This window comes from Belonocnema kinseyi, chromosome 10 (genome assembly GCF_010883055.1).
Source record: "Belonocnema kinseyi isolate 2016_QV_RU_SX_M_011 chromosome 10, B_treatae_v1, whole genome shotgun sequence".
Taxonomy (NCBI): Eukaryota; Metazoa; Arthropoda; class Insecta; order Hymenoptera; family Cynipidae; genus Belonocnema; species Belonocnema kinseyi.
In genome coordinates, this window is record NC_046666.1 from 2,399,349 (window position 1) to 2,422,487 (window position 23,139).

The 23,139-nt window shown below is 25.2% G+C and overlaps 1 protein-coding gene across 1 annotated transcript; it reads left to right on the top strand.

Annotated features, from left to right (window-relative positions):
* Window positions 1-3,687: 3,687 nt before the first annotated feature.
* On the top strand, window positions 3,688-14,411 carry LOC117181672. The gene is made up of 7 exons (XM_033374581.1): window positions 3,688-3,940; window positions 11,911-12,057; window positions 12,128-12,242; window positions 12,376-12,485; window positions 12,564-12,616; window positions 12,697-12,840; window positions 14,137-14,411. Exons 1-7 carry the CDS (start codon window positions 3,801-3,803, stop codon window positions 14,286-14,288), a joined length of 861 nt encoding a protein of 286 aa, XP_033230472.1. The 5' UTR covers window positions 3,688-3,800; the 3' UTR covers window positions 14,289-14,411.
* Window positions 14,412-23,139: the final 8,728 nt, after the last annotated feature.

Below are 23,139 nucleotides of genomic sequence, written 5' to 3' on the forward strand. Positions count from 1 at the left end.
CTTCTAATAATTATGCTAGGAAGTTGCAGCTTTTTCTAAAATATGCCACTTTTTGTATTAATAAATAATAATAATAAGAACAAATAATTCTTAAGTATTAAAATGTAGTAATAATTAATTGTTCAAACAATTTATTATTATTAATAACAATCTTCTTTTAAAATAGTGGTAGAAAATCGCAGTTACTTGTAAAATTTAAAACTATTTTTTCATTTTTTTTATTTATATATAGTTTTTTAAATTCATTTTATTTATTAATATTTCATAAAAAACATTTTTTAAATAATATATTATTATTTATTACCATATTATTTTAAAATATAGGTACAAAGTCGTTTTTTCTAAATTTTCTTTTTGTTTTATATTTTTCAGTTTGAGCGAAGCAATAACCAATTGAATTTAACAGAAATAATTGTTTAGATTATTTATTATTGTTTATAAAAATATTCTCTTAATAGTGATGCTAGAAAGTTGCAGATTTTTCTAAAATGTTTCAATTTTTGTATTGATAAACAATAATAATAATAACAAATTATTCTTGGTTAATCAAATTTAGTAATAATTAATTGTTCAAACAATTCATTATTATTAATAATAATCTTCTTTTAAAATAGTGTTAGAAAGTCGTAATTTCTTGTAAAAATTCCAATTATTTTTTTCACTTTTCATTTTGAATCAGTTAATAATTATTCAAAGCTCACAAAAATAATTGTTTATATAATTTATTATTATTTATAATGTTTTTATTTTAGAATAGAGGTAGAAAGTTGAAGTTTTTTCTAATATGTTCCACTTTTTGTATTAATAAATACTTGAAATAAAACAAAAATTATTAATTAATTAAATGTGAGAAAAATTAATAATAAAAAAAAATTAATTAATAAAAATCTGGTAGAAAGTGTTAGAAATTTCGCAATTTTTTCAATTTTGCATTTAGAAAGAGGTAATAATTAATCAACAATACAAAAGTTAATTTTTAAAATAATTTATTATTATTTATAACAATATTATTTTAGAATAGAGTTAAAAAGTCGAATTTTTTTCTTTAATTTTTCAACATTTAAAAATTTATTTAGTTAGTGCAAGGAAATAATTAATTAAAGCCATAAAATATAGTTGTGTAAAAAATGTATTATTTTTTATAATAATGTGCTGTTAGTTGCGGATTTTTAAAACTTGTTAACCTTTTTCATTTTATTTAGAGTGAAGAAATAATTAATCAAATTTTACAATACGTAATTATTCAAACAATTTATTATTATTCATATTAATTTTCTCCTAAAAAAGAGTTAAAAATCAAGAAAATGATTAGATGAATTCAACAAAAATAATTGTTTAAACAATGTATTACTATTTTTAATAATATTATCTTTGAAAAATCTTAGAAATATAATTGTTTAAACAAAGTATCATATTTTCTCCTATATAAATGCTAAATAGTTGCTAAATAGAGAATCATGTTGAATTAATATTAATATTAATATTTTTATTATTTTTTCTCAGCAAAAAGTAAAAAAAATCTGAAAATTTCAGAAAAACCCCCAACTTTCTAGCACTATTTTAATAAAATATTGTAATCTATAATAATAAATGTTTTGAACAATTAATTTTTTAAATTTAAATATTACCTCACTTTAAGCGAAAAGTAGAAAAGCTTGGAAAATTCAAAAAAATGCACAGTTTTTTAGCATATTTAAAGAAAATATTGTTGAATGCAAAATAATATATTTTTTAAACAATCAGGTATGTTAAATTTAAATAATTATTACCTTATTTTAACTAAAAGTTAGAAAAAAGTTGAAAATTTCAGAAATATTTACAACTTTCGAACATTATTTGAAAATAACATTGTTATAAATAATAATGAATTATTTATATTATTAGGTTTGTCAACTTTGAATAATTATTATTTTATTTTAAGTGAAAAGTTAAAAAAGTTTAGAAATTTAATAAAAATTTGCAAATTTCGAGCGTTATTTTAAGAGAACATTGTTATAAATAATAATAAATTATTTAAAGTATTAGGTTTGTCAACTTGAAGTCATTATTGCCTTATCATAAGAGAAAAGTTGAAAAAGGGTTGTTATTATTAATTCTTATTGCAGAATTAATAATGAGTTGAAAAATGGGTATTTTTAAACAAATTTAATAAACAAAGGCTTTATTCGGGCATTTGTTGAAGGAGAAATTCGATTTTTCAAGTCCTTTAACCCTCAAAGTGCGTACATGTTAAAAATAACGGTAAAGTGCATCGTGGGTGTAATTCACCCCAAAGTATTTAATCATGTATTGTTTAACCCCTATTGAATATTTTCTCACAATAAAATTATCCGATATATTTTAAGGTATCTTTTATAAGGTAGAGTTGATTTTATAGCCATTTATTTATTTTAAGTTTGTTAAAAAAATTATTTAAAAAAGTGAAAAAAGGGGGGGTTTCACTTAAAGATTCATAACTCACGCAATTTTAATTATTTTAATCTGAAAATTTATGACTATACTTTTGAAATAGTGAACTTTCATTAAAAAATATTGCATTATGGATGCTTTCAAAAAGATATTTATTTGCACAGTTGAAAAGTCAATTTTATGATAATATGATGGATCAGATTTTTGGCTTTTAAATCGATTTATTATTATAAAAATTGAGGCACTTTGACATCTACAAAGAAAAAAGTATGAAATAATTTAAAAAATCAAAATATTTCACTTCATGTGATATACTTACGTTAGAAAGTAAACAAAAATCAATCAAATTTGTTTTTTAAATTTTCTCCAAAATTGCATTTGTAATCATTAAGTGTACACTGGGTGTTATAGACCCCAAGATTTTTTTAACCTTTATTTTCAGCAGCTGCACTTACTCATTTTTTAAAAATTAAGTATGGTTTATAAGAGTTTGAAAATGGCTTTGGGTATCTGGTACCCACAATGCATTTTAAGGGTTAATTGAGAACTTCTTGATGATTTTAGAAAAAAGTCATAAATATTTGATAAACCTTTTAATTTTTTTTTATAAACATAAATAAATAGTAACATTGTTTTCATCGAACTTCTTGCAATATAACTACAAAAAAACGTAAAATTAATTTAAAAATCATAGAAAACACACTTTCAATAATTAATTTGCTTATAATTTAAAAAAAATTTTATTATGCTATAATAAAAGATTTGAAAATAATGTTACTTTATGAAACATGGGCGTTTGCAATAATGTTCCCATTATAGGCGAGCAACGGAAAAAAAGGTTATTTGTTTCGCCATATTTTTTATTGATAAAGAAATTGGAAAATACAATGAAAAATTAAGGTCTGCAACTCTCTGTAAAATTTTATCTTTTTTTTTTATTTTTACTTTATAATCAGTGAAGATTAATGAGATGTATAAATAAAACAATTAATTTTTAATTTATGGACATATATCGTGTATTAAATATGGATTAATTAAAATTATTTTTTGTATGCATAAGTATTTTTAATTAAACATTATCCACTGTAGGTTGTAGTACCAAATTTATTACTCAATTTATTTTATTATTTTCTGATCAAGAATTTGTTAATTAAAATAGTTGATATGTGCCTCTTCATAATGTAAAATAGAAATAATAAAAATCTATAAAAATAAATAATTTAAAATTAATTAAAATTTTTAAACAGTTATTACTTCGCCGAAAGTGCTTTCCTCTGATACAGAGAAATCGAATCATCAGTACAATATGGGACTGTATATTTTCTATCGGTACAATAAATTATCTTCTCTACATTTTTTCCCGATCTTCCGAAAGGTTTGTGCTTTCAAAGATGATGAGATCCACCCTTTTATTTTACAAGAGTTTTTACATTCATCATGCAGGAGTTAATATTTTCATTCATGGATTATGGATGAAAGGCTGGAGCGATTTATTATTTGCATTTTTTGCCTTCAATTCTCATTGGCAAAGGTAATCATTTTTCTGAATTTATTTTATTTTGATTGGAAAATCAATTGTCATTCGTTATTTGAGATAATAAAAAATATAGGTTAAAATTTAACAACAAAATAGAGAAACCACAAGACTTAAATTCATCTCCCGCCTGAACTTCATTTTAAAAATTACCTGATTTTTCCTTGACTAGTTTTTCATTTTCTTGATTATTAATATTCAGATACTAGAATTTTAATCCTGTAATATTCCTAACATAGAATCTTTTATAAACGTAATAAAACAGAATTCCAGAAAACAATTATAAATTTTAAACTAAAAAGATGCATTTTTAGTTAATAAAAATTGTTTACTCAAGAAATAAATGAAAGTTTATCTAAACTGTTGAACCTTCAAGCCAAAAGACGAATTTTCTCTACAAAAATTGAATTTTCAAAACAAAATACACTAGAACCTCGATTATCCGAGGTAATGGGGAGCAGATACCTCGGATAAGCGAAAACTCGGATAATACGTACAAAGTACAAAATTTCTAAGAGTTATCTATTTTTGATATATTTTGAATAGAAAAATAAATGTAAACATTTACCTAATAAAAGTGAATAAACTTACGGATGTGGATTTATCTTTATTAATTTACTAATTTATTAATTTATTAATAATCGAAAACTACTGCGCGCATTCAGAATTAGGCGTAACAACTTCATCTGTTTTATTAATGATTCTCCGTATTATCCGAGCATGACCTCGGTTCATGCGGAGTGCTTGGATGAGTCCCGTTGCCTCGGATAACGCGGAGCCTCGGATAACGCGGAGCCTCGGATAACGCAGAGCCTCGGATAATTAAGGTTCTACTGTATGACTTTTCAGCAAAAAATTAATTTTCCGCGAAACTTATGCATTTTTATCCAATAAACATGAAATTTGAAACCAAGAAAATTATTTTTTTTTTACTAAAAAAGGAGAATTTTCAACTAAAAACCATCAACCTTAAAATAACAAAAAAAATCCATTTTTAAAAATGTAATTTAACTTTCACCCAAGTAGTTGAATTATCAATTAAAAAAGATAAATTTTTACCAAATAGTTCAACTTTGAAACAAAGAGATACATTTTCTACTAAAAATATAAATCTTTAAGAAAAAGATTTTTTTTAACAATTCAACCGAATTTTTAAAACAAAATATTTGAATACTCAAGAAAAGAAGAATTTTTATACAAAAACTTGCATTTTCGCAAAAAAAAATCATATCTCTACTGTAGATTAATTTTTGAATTAAAAATTAAAAAAAAGTAGTTTAATTTTCAGTTAAAAAAGATTCTGTTATACCAAAAAATTGAAATTTCAATCCAAAAGACGTATTTTTAACGAAAAAGGATGAATTTTTAACCAAATGAGACATTTCTCTTTAAGAAAGATAAATTTTTAATTTAAAATTTTTTTAATAGTTAAACTTTCATCCAGATAAAATTTCAGTTCAATTTTAACATCATAATATAAGTTTCAAACAAAAAGTATGACTTTTAACAAAACAGTTTAATTTCCAACCAAGCAGTTGAATTTTTATGAAAGAAAGATCAAATTTTTCTTAAAACAGATTAATTTTTAATAGAAAAAAAACTCTATTCTACTCTATCTTATTCAATCCAATTCTATAGTTTTCTATTTTAATAAACTTTATTCTATGCTATCCTACTTCATTATATTTTATTCTTTCCAATTTTATCTTATTCGATCCTATTTAATGCTATTCAATCCTGCCCGATTCTATCGTATTCTAAAATATTCTATTTAAATTATAATATTCTATTTCATGGTATTCTACTGTACCCTATCTTATTCTACCGTATCCTATTCTACCCTGACCTATTCTTTCCTACTCTATCCTGTTCTATTATAATCTATTCTGTTTTTTATCATGTTCTCTCCTATGTTATTTTCTTTAATTCTATTCTATGGTCTTTATTTATATCAAACCCTGCCCTATCCTATTATTATTTGTTCTGTTCTTTTATTTATGTTTTATTATTATTGTATCTGTTTTATCCTATTCTATTATAATCTATTCTCTTCATTTTTACCCTATTCTATTATACTTTATTCTATATTATTCTATGATGTTCTATCCTCTTCTTTCCCTTTTTAACTTTTTTATTTCTGTTTTAATTTATTCTGTTTTATTGTATTTTATTCCATACTATGTTATTTAATTTTATTCTATTTTTTCAATTTAATTCCATTATATCCTATTCTGTCCTATTCTATTCTTTGTCATCCTATTCTATTATACTTTATTATATTTTACTCTATACTTTTTTAATTCTATTTTAATTTATTCTGTTTTAATCTATTTTATTCTATGCTATGATATTTCAGTTTATTCTATTTTGTTCTATTATATCATATTCTATTCTAATCTATTCTATTTTTTTCACCGTATTCTATCACACTTTATTTTTTCTTACTTTTTTGTCCGTTTTTACCCTTTTTAATTGTATTTTAATTTATTCTGTTTAATCTGTTTTATTCTATGCTATGCTATTTCAGTTTATTCTATTTTGTTCTATTTTCTTCTATTATATCCTATTCTATCCTATTCTATTATACTTTATTCTATCTTATTCTATACGTTTTTAATTCTATTTTAATTTATTCTGTTTTATTCTATTATATCCTATTCTATCCTATTCTATTCTAATCTATTCTATTCTTTTTCACACTATTCTATTACACTTTATTCTTTCTTATTTTATACTGTTCTATCCTCTTCTACCCGTTTTGACCTTTTTAAATTCTTTTTTAATTTATTATGTTTTAATCTATTTCACTCCATGCTATGTTATTTGAGTTTATTCTATTTTGTTCTATTTTATTCTACTATATCCTATTCTATCCAATTCTATCCTATTCTGTTCTTTTTCACCCTATTCTATTTTAATTTATTCTATCTTATTATATTCTGTTCTATCCTTTTGTATCCGCTTTACCCTTTTTAATTGTACTTAAACTGATTCTTTTTTAATCTGTTTTATTCTATGCTATGATATTTCAGTTTATTCTATTTTGTTCTGTTTTATTCTATTATATCCTATTCTATCCTGTTCTATTATACTTTATTCTATCTTATTCTATACCTTTTTAATTCTATTTTAATTTATTTTGTTTCATTCTATTTTATTCTATGCCATGATATTTCAATTTATTCTATTTTGTTCTATTTTATTCTGTTCTATCCTATTCTATTCTAATCTATTCTATTCTTTTTCACCCTATTCTATTACACTTTATTCTTTCTTATTTTATGCTGTTCTATCCTCTTCTATCCGTTTTTACCTTTTTTCAATTATTTTAAAATTTCTTATGTTTTAATATATTTCATTCTATGCTATTTTATTCTATTATATCCTATTCTATTCTATTCTATTTTATGCTCTTCTATCTTATCCTATTTTATTTTATTCTATCCTATTTGACCCTATTTTATGTTATTCCATCCTATTCTATTATGTCCTATTCCAAGATATTCTATTTAAATTATGTTATTCTATTATATTATATTTTCATCTATTATATATTCTAATATGTTCTAATCTATCCTATCCTATCATATTCTATTCTATTTTATTATAACCTATCCTATTCTATGCTATTTTATCCTATTTTATTCTATTCTACTGACTTTATAGTATACTATCATATTTTGTCTTATACTATTCTTTTTTATTTTATCCTATTCTATCCTATCCGATTTTATTCAGTCCTATCCTCTCTCATCCTATTCCATTATACTTTAGTCTATTTTATTTTACGTATTCTTATTCTGTGCTATTATATTATATTTTGTTCTATTTTGTTCCATTATATTCTATTATTTTCTATACTATTTTATGCTCTTCTATTATATTCTTTCCTATTATGTTTGATCTTATTCGGTTGTATATTATTCTATCCTATCGGATTATATATAATGCTATTCTATCCTATTCTATTTTATTCCATGATATTTTACTTTACTACATTTTGTTTTATTCTGTTCTATTTTATTCTATGATATTATTTTTAATTTATGATATTTAATTTTATATTTTTTAAGTATATTTCATGGTATTCTATTGTATCCTATCTTATTCTACCATATCCTATTCTACCCTGACCTATTTTCTCTTATATCCTGTTCTATTCTAATCTATTCTAATCTATTCTATTTTTTTGCTACCCCATTCTATCATATTCTATCCTATGTTATACTGTTTTATTCTAATTTATATTCTTTTATTGTAACATATCCTAGTCTATTCTTATCCTATTCTCTTCTAATATATTATATTATGTTTATCCTATCCTATTCTGTCCTATTCTATCCTGTTCAATTATTTTTTTATATCCAATTATATCAATTTAGATCCTATTTTATTCTGTTTTATTATATTCTATGGTCTCTTACTGTATCAAATCCTATCCTATTCTGCCCTATCCTGTTATGTCTTGTTCTATCCTGTTATATTATAATCTATTCTATTCTTTTTTATCCTATTTTATTCTATATTATTATCTGCTATTCTATCGTTTTCTATTCTTATTTATACTATTTTATTCCATTTTATTATCTGCAATTATATACTCCTCTATCCCTTTTTATCATTTTCAAATCTGTTATGGTCGAATCCATTTCAAATCAGACAGGTCCTACACTTGAAGTTGCAGAATCTTTGGGGGACGAAATATGTTGTGTTTTAGAGGCAATTAGGCGATGCGTATTTTTCCGATTAGTGACAACATTTTTTTTACAGAATTATGCGTATTTGAATTTTTGGCTTTGTTTTAAAAAAAACCAAATTTTTTCTATAAACTCATGTAACTTTTGACCTAATTGAGATATTTCAGATTCCTTTCCAGATTCTGGCAGAGTTTATCGCCGTTTTAGAAATCCGCGAGGGAAATTAGAAAAATATTTTAAATTAACAACATGGCGGCGGTTTTTCCGAAAATACTAAAAGTCGATTTTTTCAAATATATTTTTTGCCATTTTTTTTAATTTGTACTATCATGAGGAAAATACCTGGTGAGTTTCATACGGGCTAAATAGCTTTTGTGGTCAGAAGACTTTTTTTCATAAAATTGAATTCTCGCATTTTTCTTGCAAACAGCAATAGATACAAAAAAATGTTGACAAAATATTTTGCACAGTTCAGAGAGTACTGCAAAAAATTTTTTTTACTCATTTATGATATTTTGTACCATTTCGGAGAAAAACACAAAAATTCAGTTTTCATAAGCAAACAAATTCTCGTCACTCTTGGCTTATGGAAATACCCGTCCATTTTTGTTCAATATTAAGAAAAATATGTGTTCACATAAGGAAAACTTCCTGTGAGTTTTGCGTGGGCTAAACAATTGTTATCTTTGGAAAATTATTTTTTATTAAATCGAATTTTGAAATTTTTTGTAAAAGCAATTTCGGTTACAAAAATAATGCCACGACAAGAAATGTATTGACTAAAAAGTATTTTAATCAATATATTTAAACTAGCCGCCCCAGCCACGCGTTGCTATCGCTCAGTTATGCCACGTTTAATTTATATTCTACTAAACTTGGCGCCATCTATTGGCTGCTTACCCAACCTAGATAACGTGAAATGTTAAAGTCCACAAAATAATTTACACTGACATCTGTTAGAAAATTATGGAGTTCACAAATAAAAACATTTAATTTGCAATACAAAAATATTGATGTAATGAAATGAGAGAAAAAGTATCCTATCCTTTAAGTTGGACCAAATTACACACATTATACGAAATTTCATCAAGATCGGTTCTGTTGTTTCGGAGTTTAGTGGTGACAAACATCGTGACACGGAATATATTTCACATTTATCCAGATATTTTCCAATAATGTACAAAAACTTCGTTTAAATCTCATTTTCAAAAATAAATAATACCTGGGTCCACATTTTCAGATTTTTATTATCCATTTATTCGGATTCTTCATAAGAGTCCTCAGGATCCGAAGAGGAATCATTGTTTTAGATAATTTAATAGCCCAATCGTGTTTAGCAGTTTTGGCCATCTAAGCAGTTTTGGCAAAAAAATATAGGTGTGGGATTTAAAAAAATCGACTTTTAGTTTGAAGAAAAAATTTGGGGTTTTTTGAAAAACAAAGCCAAACATTCAAATACGCATAACTCCGTAAAAAAAATTTTGGTCACAAATCGCAAGAAGAAGTATCGCCTAATTTCCTCCAAAAAACAACATATTTCGTCCCCAAGAGATTCTGTTTTGAAATGGATTCGATCTTATTCTAATCTAATCTATTCGTTTCTATACTATTATATTATATTTTATCTAATGTTATTAAAACCTATCTTATTCTATTCTATGCTATCTTATTCTATTTTATTCTATTTTATGTATCCTATTTTGCCCTATCCTTCTATATCTAGTTCTGTCCTTTTCTATCCTATTCTTTTATATTCTTTCCTATTCAATTATATCGAATTTAATGTAATGCTATATAATTCTATTTAATTTTATCCACTTCTATTTCATTCAATTCTATCTTATTCTGTTCGATCCTATTTTATTCTATGGTCTTCTATTGTATCATATCGTATCCTATTCTGCCCCATAATATTATGTCGCATTCTCTCCCATTCTAACAAATTCTATCTTATTTTAATCTAGTCTACTCATTGCTATCCTATTCTATTCTATTCATTCCCACTTTATTCTTTTCTATCCTATACGTATTCTATTTTTTTCTATGATATTATTTTAATTTTATGATATTCTGTTTTATTCTATTCTATGGGCTTTTATTGTATCATGTCCTATCATGTTCTGCCCTATCCTATTATATGTTGTTCTACCCTATTCTATTCTAATCTATTCTATTACCTTTATCCTATTTTATTTTATCCTATCCTCTATCAACATATTGTATTTGTATCTTATAACATGTCCTATCATCTTTTATGCTATTACATATTATTTTATTCTATTCTGTTCTATAACCTTCTGTTATCTCGTATCCTATTCTATTATACTTTATTCTTATATCTTAAATTACATCATATTCTGTCATATTCTATGCTATTCTATTTTATTCTTTGATATTTCTAATAAATGATATTTTATTTTATTCTATGTTCGTCTATTATATCCTGTTTAATTCTACCGTATCCTATTCTACCCTATCCTATTTTACCCTACCCTATTCTGTCCTATTCTATTATTTTCTATTCTTATCTATTCAGTTCTTTTCTATTCTATTATATTTTATCCTATGTTATTATAACATATCCTATTTTAGTCTATCCTATTTTATTATATTCTATAGACTTCTATTGTGTCATCTTCTCCTATTTTGCCCTATCCTATTATATCTTCCTCTATCCTTTTCTATGATATTCTATTATATTCATTTTTTTCTATTGTAGACCATCTTAATATATCCTATCATATTCTATGGTATTCTGTTGTGTCCTACCCTATTCTGTCTTATTCTATCTCATAGTATTCTATTATACTTTATTCTATTTTATTCTATGATATTCTATCCTTTTCTATCATATTCTAACAGGTTCAATTCTTTTGCAATTTATTCTATTTTATTCAATCTTATGTTATTTTATTCTATTTTAACCTGCACTATTTTATTCTATTCTATCTTATTCTACTCAATCTTATATATCGCTTATTCCATTCTATTCCACTATACTTTATTCTGTTTTATTTGATTTAATTCCATGATATTCTATGCAATTCTGTTCTATCCTATCCTATTCTCTCATACACGATTGTATACTATTCCATCCTATCATATTCTTTGTTATTCTATTTTATTCCATTTTATTCCATTTTATTCTATTTTATTCTATTTTATTCTATTCTGTGGTATTCTATTGTATCCTATCCTATTCAATTTTTTTATTTATAAAAACGGTGCACTACCAATAAAATCACTTCTCTTCAGTGAAAATTTTTTCAGGTCTGATCAGTCGATTGCCCTTCTATTATTTTTTAAAGTAATTGACGCAACTATTCTAGTCGTATGCCGCTTTCTTCTCTGCTTTTGGAATAAGCAGATAAACCAAAACCTTCCGAAAATCTTGTTAATATTTCATTGCCTTACATGGTCAGTATCTTTAAAATTTAAATTAAATTAAATCTATAGTTTAAAATGCAAACAAAAAAATAAATTTCAGGACTTACATTTACGTGCTATTTGTACCTGAAAACGTATTATGGGGGAGCAATAGTAAAAATCTTTCAGAGAACTTCTACATGTGGATGTGGTTTATTTCTGAGTGTTTGAATTCGGTGAGAATTTATTTTAAAAAATGAAGTTTCAATAGGAATGAATCAATTAATTTAAAATATATTTAATAAAGTCAAAACTAGTTAAATTGAATTAATTTAAAATTAATTTAAATAATTGACTTTTCATTTTCAGATCTGGTTAAGATTATTCTGCAGACTTGAAATCTATCTTTTCCCTCCACCATCCAAAGATGCTATTCAATTTGCAAACAGGCTCAAAAAACAAAAAGCATCTTCAGTCAGGTAATTTTCGTTCATAATTAATTATTTTTACAAATTATTTACTTTAAATATCAATTAAATTATTTGAATTTTGTTCAGAAAACCAAGTGGACAGAATGCAAAAAAAGCTGAGCTTCTAAAAACTTTGACCTGTATGTATTAAAAATTGAAAAATATTTACTAATTTTTTATTAACTTTTTTGTATTTATCCTGAGATATAATTAATTTTAGGTGTTATGTCGATGAAGAAAAAATTGCAAAGAATTCGAAAAGCAAAAGAGGAGAAAATTGGTCTTCATCACAAGCTTGAAGAAGAAAAAGATGAAATAGATTCTGATGAAGACCACAAGAAAGAGATTATGCAAACTTTAATAAGTAAATATTTTTTATAGATTTCAGAGTTTAATTAGAATTAAGTTAACATTTAATAATTAACCCTCAAAGTGCATGCATGGTGAAAATCACGGTAAAGTGCAGAGTGGGTGTTCTATACCCCAGCGTATTTAATCATGTATTCTTTAACCCCTATTGCATATTTTGTCACAATAAAATTATCCGATATAGTTTAAGGTATCTTTTATAAGTTAGAGTTCATTTTATAGCCATTTATTTATTTTAAGTTTGTTAAAAAAAATATTGAAGAAATGGAGTTTTTACTTAACAGTTCATAACTCACGCAATTTTAATTATTTCAACCAGAAAATTTATGACTATACTTTTGAAATAGTGATCTTGCATTAAAAAATATTGCATTATAGGTGCTTTCAAAAAAAATATTTATTTGCACAGTTGAAAAGTCAATTTTATGACAAAATGATGAATCAGATTTTTTGCTTTTAAATCGATTTATTATTATAAAAATTGAGGAACTTTGACATATATAAAAATACAAGAAATTGAGTGAAAAAAATATATATAACTGTATTTTAACACTTATATTTGATTCAACACATGTATGAAATAATCGTACAAAAATATTTCACTTCATATGATATACTTACGTCAGAAAGTAAACAAATATCAATAATTTTTTTTTAAAAAGTTGTTCCAAATTTACTTTTTCACTCACAAAGTTCACACTGGGTGTTTTATACCCCAACATTTGTTTACCTCCACTTTCAGAAGCTTGGGGTAATATTGTTTTTGTCGAAACTTCTTGCAATATACTGAAAAAACGTAAAATTATAAAAAAATGATAGAAAACACACTTTCAATAATTAATTTGCTTATAATTAAAAAAAATTATTATATTATAATAAAACATTTTTAAATAATATTTCATGAAACATGGGCGATTGCAATAATTTTCCCATTATAGGCGAGCAATCGAAAATAAAAAAAAGGTAATTTTGTTTCGCCATATTTGTTTATTGATTTAAAAAATTGGAAAATAAAATAAAAAATTTAGGTCTGCATCTCTCTGTAAAATGTTATCATCTTTTTGTTGTAATTTTTTACTTTATAATCGGTAAATTATGGTTTATAAGAGTGTGAAAATTGCTTGGGGTATTTGATACCCACAATGCACTTTCAGGGTTAATATTGATAATATAGTACTAGAAATAAATAAATAATTAATAATGAAGAATGAATTAATACTTCGTTGAATAATTAATTAGTTTTTAAATAAGGTTTAAATTTTAATTTAAAATTTGCAAAATGTTATTCAAGGTGCAATGAAAGTTAGGAAGGAAATTCAAAATATAAGAAAAGATAAACGGAATAATCTCGATCCAGAGATTGTGACTTCAAACAAAAATACGGAGACAGATTTTGAAAGCGGCGAAATAGAAAATAAAAAATTTGAAGAAACTACTGTCTGATAGATAAAAATTATTTATAAAATTAACGAATGCCTAAAAAAATTATCTTATGCACGGACCACTGATAGTATTTTATGCACCTATTGCTCTTTTTAAACAGGCACTTAAAAGACTTTAAAAAATCAAAAATATTTATGAATAAAAATTATTTATTGAAAAATTGTATTTTATTAACTTAACTCCTTTCCATTACGACTAACATTATCTTATCTTTACAGAAAGACAAAGTAAAAAATTTAAAATATTTTATTTATTTTAAACAGAGATTTTTTAACTAAAAATTGTTAAAAGCTTGAAAATTATGTTTTTTTTTTTTTTGTAAAATGGGTTATTTCTTTTTTAAAGGGTGTTGCTTTATCTTTACTAAACTTTTTAAATTTATTAAATTATTAGGGACTATTTATAAAATAAAAATAATAATAATAAAATAAATAAAAAAATAAAAATTTTCATTAAAAAATAAATAAAAATAAAATAAAAAAATAATAAAATAAAAAATCAATTTTAATGCATTATTTGAGAAAATACAAAATTTCATAGCAATGATTCTACTTGAAATTCACGACATTTTTATACTAAAAACAGTGAAGAGAGGCAACATTATTTTTTTTTATTAAAAAGGGTTTATTTTTTATTTTTAAGGCCCATTATTTAACTTTTCTAAATTTTTTCAATTTATCACTTTTTTAGGGACTGTTTCCAATTTTAAAAAATAATAAGTTTTAACGCATCTGACAAAATACAATTTTTTTTTAGTTTTGGGGTGTTTAATGACTCTTGACTATTATAAAATTATTTTATATTCAAAATTTCTTAGCAGTTATTTTACTTGAAATTCACGAAATTTTTATACTAAAAATAGTGAAGAGCTGCAACATTTTTTTTCTATTAAAAAGTTTTTTTTTTTTAAATTATTTAAGGCCCGTTATTTAACTTTTCCAATTTTTTTAAATTTTTCACTTTTTTAGCGACTGTTTCTAATTTTTAGAAAAATAAAAAATAAATTTTAATACATTATTTGAGAAAATACCATTTTTTCACGCAAATGGGTTACTTTTGAAATTTAAGGGTGGTTTTGAAAAATTATTTTATAATTAAAATTTCTTAGCAGTCCTTCTACTTGAAATTAACGATATTTTTATACTCAAAAGTGTAAAGAGCTGAAACATTTTTTTTTATTAAAAAGAGTTAATTTTTTATTTTTGAGGCCCGTTATTTAACTTTTCTAAATTTTTTCAATTTATCACTCTTTAGATGTTTCAGATTTTAAAAAAATATTTTTAAAAAATTGTAATGCATTATCTGACAAAATACAATTTTTTCGAAATTTCTTAACCGAGTGAAGAGGTGGAAAATTATTTTTTTATTAAAAAGGGTTTCTTTGTTATTTTAAAGGCCCGTTATTCAACTTTTTAATTTTTTTCAATTTTTCTCTTTTTAGGATCTGTTTCTAATTTTTAGAAAAATAAAAAATAAATTTTCATGCATTTTATTATAAAATACATTTTTTTCTTCACGTTTTGGGGTGATTTATGACCCTTGAGGGTAGTTTTAAACACCTATAGAATAAAAAGTATTTAAATATTTGTTCAGAGACCACTTTGAGCGTTATTCATATGAAATTTTTTATGTTTAATAAATGAAGCAATAATTCTAACAGAAAAGGGGTTATTTTTGAAATTTAAGGGTGGTTTTGAAAAATTATTTTATAATTAAAATTTCTTAGCAGGCGTTCTAATTAAAGGTTTTTCATTATTTTTTCAATGTTGTTGAACGTTATTCATATGAAATTTTGCATATTAAATTAAAAAATCAATAATTGAAACATCAAAGGGGTTGCTTTTTAATTTTTTTAAAGGAAGGTTTTGAATAATTATATTGTATCCAAAACTTTTTAGTAATTATTCTATTTGAAATTCATGACATTTTTATCCAATAAACATTAAAGAGTTCAAAAATTATTATTTTTTTCTTACATAGGGATTATTTTTTAGTTTTAATGGTAGATTTTTCTTAAATTTCTCAAAACTATTCCAATTTACTTTATTAGGGACTGTTTTTATTTTTTAAGAAAAGAAAAAATAAATTTTACATTATTATCTGATAAAATACCATTTTTACGTTTTGGGGTGGTTTATGACTGGCTGCAACATTTTTTTTTATTAAAAAGGGTTTATTTTTTATTTTTAAGGGTCGATTTTTAACTTTTTAAAACTTTTCTACCTTATTACTTTTTAGGGACTGTTTCCAATTTTTAGAAAACTAAATTTAAATGTGTCATTTAGGAAAATATTTTTATGTCGTCTTGGGGTAGTTTATGACCCTCGAGGGTAGTTTGGCCACTTCTAATAAAATATTTAAAAATATTTTGTAAGCAATCATTTTGAAAGTAATTTATTAAGTAATAGTTTTGACACTTAAATTGGTTTAGGGACAATTTATTTTGTTTTCAAAATTTATTTTATTATTAATTGCAAATCTATTAAAGTATAAAAATAAAATTAAAAATCCCCCTACAATAACTAAAAATATTATTATTGAATAAATTCTTGATTCATTAAATATATTTAAATTTAATGAAATTCAAATTGAATAAGTCAGTATAATGAAGCCTAAAATTATTGTTTTTATAAAACTACTTTAAACGTAATTTATATGAAATCGTTTATAATGAATAAAAAAATGAATGATCGAAAAAGCAAAGGGGTAGTTTTACACACTGGGAAAATTTTTTTTTTTAAACAGGGTTGTTTATTATTTTAAGGGCGGATTTTTAATTTTTCTATATTGTTTGAATTTCTTATTGTTCTAAGGTAGTTTTTGTCACAACTTATTCAGCAATTTATGGTGAAACCCAGCCTAATGAATATAAGCCAATAATTAAAATTGTGATTTAGAATTTTAAAATCCTATTGAACATTTTTTTTTTAATAAAACTTTCTCAACAAGTTTTTATTCTGATATTTCAAGAATTAAATAATTACGCAATCACAAATATTATTATTGATAACAATTCTGATAAAAAATGCCAATTTAGAATGTCTTTTTAAAGAACAATATTTTACTATTAAATATTGTTGGTCTCAGACTAGCAATGGTACGAAATAATGTCAAAAATAAAAAATAGATTATTTTAAACGAAAATTTATAAACAAATATTTAACTTTGGCATTTTAAATTCATTTTTAACGATTTTTTTATGACTTTCTGAAAACTTTTTTATACTTATATTTAAAGAAGAAGATAAATATACAATTAATAATTGTGATTATTGGTAACAAATTGTATAAACAAATGCCCAGTTTGAATATTCTCCCAACAAAAAATCTTTTGTTATGAAACATTGTTTTTTAGCAAGTCACTAATGATTCGAAATAATTTAAATTCATCATTAATTGAAATTGTGTTCGTTTTAAACAAATTTGTAAAATCATACTCGACTTTGGCAATTCGAAGTCATTTAATTGTTAATATTAATAACTTTGATAAATAAATGCCAATTTTAGACATTTTCTATACGAAAGAAATCTTTTATTAAAAAATATGGTTGGCCTAAGTTCAACAGTGCTTCCAAATAATGTAAATATGCCAATAGTAAAAATTTCGATTTGTTAAACAAATTTTTAAACAAATAAAAAACTCTGCCTAACAGATATTATAAATCTGGTTAATAGATATTTGCCAAATAACTTAAGAAAATATTAATTAAAAATAATTAATTATTAACCATTTTTATTGTTAATTGTGCGTAAAGGAAAAATTGTGGGGGATGTATTTTTTTTTACAAAAATCAAGTTTATTTATCATTTTTATAGATATACACCTGTTATGTAGAAAGTTTCATCATCGTTTTACAGTATTATAATTTAATGGGACATCTCGCCAATTGTTTCTTTAAAATCTATAAGACTCATTCAAAAGACACGACAATGGGCTAGATGCCCCAATAACGTTTTATTAATCGTGAGGCATATTTTATCAGGGCGGGTATTTAGAAACTAGTTTATAACATTATTTCTGTTAATTACCATTTTAACTTGAAACATTTAAGTACGGTAATAATACGCGAATCTATTCGTTGAATGCCATTTTCGGACACAAAGTGGGCTCGTTGCGTTGGACTTAAAAAGATGACCAAATAACTACTACCGCACCACTACTCGTTTGGGCGGTGTACAGCGCTAATACTTGTTTAGGCGTTGTACAGGGCCACCACTCGCTTAGGCGATGTCCAGGGCCACTACTCGCTTGGGCGATGTAACGCGCCACTACTCGTTTGGGCGGTGTACAGCGCCACTATTATTTTAGGCGGTGTACCGCTCCACTACTCGTTTAGGCGGTATACAGGACCACTACAAGCTTAGGCGGTGTGCCGCGCCACTACTCGTTTAGGCGGTGTACCACGCCACTTCTCGTTTAGGCCGTGTACCGCTCCATTACTCGCTTAGGCGGTGTACAGCGCCCTGTATCGTTTGATTGCTGTACTGCGATCAAACGCGACGAAAAGCTGTACACAGCCTAAATGAGTAGTGGAGCGGTATGGAATGGAGGCGTCGAAATATAAACACAATGTGGATCCTAAATTTTCATTTTTTTATAAATTTAAATTAATATATCAATTTAATAATTTTAATATTAATAAATTTGTGTAATAAATATAATTTGCAACGAGTTCTCGCCATTCAAAGAAAATCGCTTGTGGCAGTAAATATAATTCAGGCCCTGAGTTTCAATTTTCGAATAAAATTCACATTTTTTTAATTTTATTAATAATTTGAAAGCCAAGAGCCTGATTAACAACTTTGAGCAATAAAAATATATCGGTGTCGTGAATAAGCAATGTGACAATGATGGTGCTTTGTTTACAACATGATTATTAGGAGAAGTATAATTTAATAGTCCTTTTGTAATAACAAATTTAAAGAAAATTAACGAAATTTTTAGAATTTTTAATATATAATATTTTAATAAATATTGTCAATATAATATATAATATTAATATAATATATATTTAATTAAGTAATATTCAAGCATTGGGCTATTTCCGCAATATTTGTACTTTGTGGAAAATAATTCGAATTTTTAACTCAACAAGAAAGTGTTGGGATGATTCGTTTTTTTCTGTCGATGTCTAGAGATACTTTTCTACGAGCAATGGCCCTGGTGGGAAAATAAAAAAAAAAGTGACAACAAAGAAGTACAAACTTTACTTTTGGATTTTTTCTACAAAAAAACTACGTAGAGAAACAAAATATTTTAGAAACGATGAAGTTGTTTTACAGGAGTTTCATCCACCAGAGAAATTTCCACTAGGCGACAATTTTATTAACTTTAGGGTAAAGTTATATATTTTCTATGTAGACCCACTTTTTGCAAATCATTTGTTGATGCGTTTTTTCTAATTAAGGTGGTTCAAAATTACTTTGCTCTTAAAATTAAAAAGAATGTATTTGAACATTCAATTTGAAATTTGTTTTTTAATTTAAAAATCAATTTCTTTGCAATTGTTAATAATTTTGCTAAACATCCATAGGATGTTAAACTAAACCAAATTTAAATCAATGAAGAGACAAAAATTCAATTAAAATAATATACCACTCCACTACTCGTTTAGGCGGTGTACCGCTCCACTACTGTATACCGCCTAAATAGGCGGTATACACCTCTGTCGGGTTTTATCGCTATATAGCTCCAGGTTCTTTTTTTTTATAAACAGGATTCGTAGTTGTAGAGTGATCCAACGCAATGAGCTGTACACTGCCTAAACGAGTAATGGAGCGGTATGGACAAAATTAATGACAAACGATTTTTTCGCTAATAGTATTTGGTAGAAATCTCGGCAAACCACCTTAAGTACGATTATAAAATAGAAAATAATCTCTATACAATTTATTAATTTATAACATTTACGTCTTTTTAAAATATGAAAGGCGAATGAGACCTGTGATGACTCTATTGGTCGAATCTTTTAGAAATCACCTCTTAAGAAGTGAATTCTATCCTTATATTAGTTTTGCGATAAAAAAGAAAATTTTATTAATTAACTATATAATTAATTAAGACAACAGAATTAATGGACTTTTAACACGGACGTTGACTTAGATATGTTAGGACATGCGTGTGGTAGTGACATGATCACACATCCTGTGCTTAAATTAGTTATCCTATTTTTCACATACAATTTTATAATAATTAGCGTTGTTCAAATATTAATCTGCAGCACTTGTTTCATGTTTCTTTAATGACGTCAATGGCTTTAATCAAAAGAAAAGGCTTCTATAAAGGTGGTTCAGCCATGTGTTCCTTCTTATAAATCGCGTTGTACATTTGTACAAGTACTTGTATGCGTCTTAGATAGTAATTATAAAAAATATCCTGACATTTTTCAATTTCTTTTTCGCTTTTTTTTCTCTATACCCTCGACTTTCACACTCGTTTGTGTTTGAAATTTTCCTGCAAATATGCATGTCCTCTCTCAATTAATATTGCCTTGCAATGTTGCTGCAACGTTGCTGCAACGTTGTTGCAATATTAGTGCAATGTTGGCGCAATACTGCTGCAATGTTGGAGCCTAAATTTCTTTGCCTATTTTTCCATTTAAAACAATTAAAGCACAATTTAATTCCAAAAGCGCTTATTTGATGAATTTGTTTATAATAATTGTTTACAACAATCAAAAATTTTATCTTTCAGTGCTTACTTATAAGAAGACGTTGATTTTAATTGATTTCATCAGAATATCGAGAGAAAAAGTTCTTCCAGGTTTCAAAATACAAAAAATTTAATTCTAGTTTTTAATTTGTTTACAACAACTAAAGCTTAAAGAATCTTGATCCATAACATCAAAATCTGTCTATAAAATTTAAATTCACTAATTCCATACCTTTTTGAAAAATAGTAACGAATGAAGCCAATCAAGTAACAAAAATATTTTAAAAATCAGATTTTTTTTTTGAATTTTGCAGCTTAAATAACAATTAAAAAAATTATTTATAACTGAATAAAAAAAATTCGGTAGAATTTGATAAGCTCTTTATTTTTTAATAAAAAGTAGCAAAATCGGCAAACAAATGTAGGCTCTTGAACTTTTTGAACCCCAATTGCTAATTGCAATTATTAAGGCCCTTATAAAATTGCGTCCCTAAAATTTATCAACACCTTTATAAAATTCCTTTCTCGGTTTAATACACAAAGTTGCGTCGGTTTTTTCCTCCGGAGTTTAATTTGGATTTATACTTTTACCAGTAATAGGTTATTACAAAACTTGTAATGTGCTAAAATAAAGACTTAAAAAAAACCACACATGTTACATGGACCGCGATGCGAGAGTCTTAAAGTTCGGGCTCGATTCCTGCTGCTAGCATTTTTCACTAATTTTTTTTTTTATTGTAATTGACCATTACATATATTGAAATCAAACCAAAATATTAATTTTTCACCATTTTTTTCATTTGAAAAAATAGATAAACATAGTACAATAAGAATAAAATAAATATTGAGGTATAAAGATAGAATATAAATACAACACATTTCATATTATTATCATTATATTCATATTAAAAAATTAAAGTATTTTAATAAATTGAATCGTCTATTTCAATAAGTAAGTTAAATAAAAAAGATAAAAAAATACCACCAGCAGGAATCGAGCCCTGGAATTGAAAACTTTCGCATCGCGTTCCATGTAAAAGCGTGAATTTTTTACTGACTTTTTTTTCTTAAAAATGGCTTAAAAGCACATCTTATTTCTTGCACATCTTACAACTTTGTCAATGACCTATTACAGGGGGATGGGATATAAATTCAAAAAAAAAAAAAAATCCGAAGGGTACAGGTTCTCCTTGTTAGTACATAAATCGAGATCTATTCAGTTTCGATACGTAAACTTAATCGAGTCGTAGATACACTTACAAAATATTTTGCCATGATATTCTTATCGTGTGGGTATCAGTTGTTATATAATTTAATATATAATATAATAATATCATTATATATTATTTATATTATGTAACTATCACTGTGCTTATTTCTGTAACACGTAATAATTGTTTCCTCACTTAATTTCACGTACGTACCTACCTTTCATTTCATTATTAAAATTACAAAACAAGCTTAAAAATCGCTTCAAATTAGTTACACGCCCACTACCATACACCAACAGCACGCAATATTGTTGCAATTTTTCTCTGCAATATTGCTGCAATGTTGCTATCTAATATAGCAACCACCTTTCTTTGTAATATTGCTGCAAAATTGCTGCAAAGTTGCTGTGAAATATTAGCATGATTTTGCTTTGAAATATTGCTGCAACGTTTCTTTGCAAATATTGCTGCAACGTTGCTTTGCAAATATTGCTGCAACGTTGATTTGTAATATTTCTTCAACTTTTCTTCGCAATATCTCTTTAAAGTTGCTTTACAGTATTGCTTTAACATTGCATTACCATATTACTGCAACTTTGTTTTGCAACTTTGCTGCAACGTTTCGCTGCAATATTGCTGCAACTTTGCCCTGTGATATTGCTCCAAACGTAAAAGAATAATGAAATAATGTTTTTTCTGCAATATCACTGCAATGTTCTTCTGTAATAGTGCTGCAATGTTGCTTCCCCATATAACTAAAACTTTAATTTGCAATATTGCTGCAATTTTGCTATCTAATATAGCAACAATCTTTCTTTGTAATATTGCTGCAAAGTTGCTGTGAAATATTAGAATGATGTTGCTTTGAAATATTGCTGCAACGTTGATTTGCAAATATTGCTGCAACGTTGCTTTGCAAATATTGCTGCAACGTTGATTTGTAATATTTCTTCAACTTTTCTTCGCAATATCTCTTTAAAGTTGCTTTA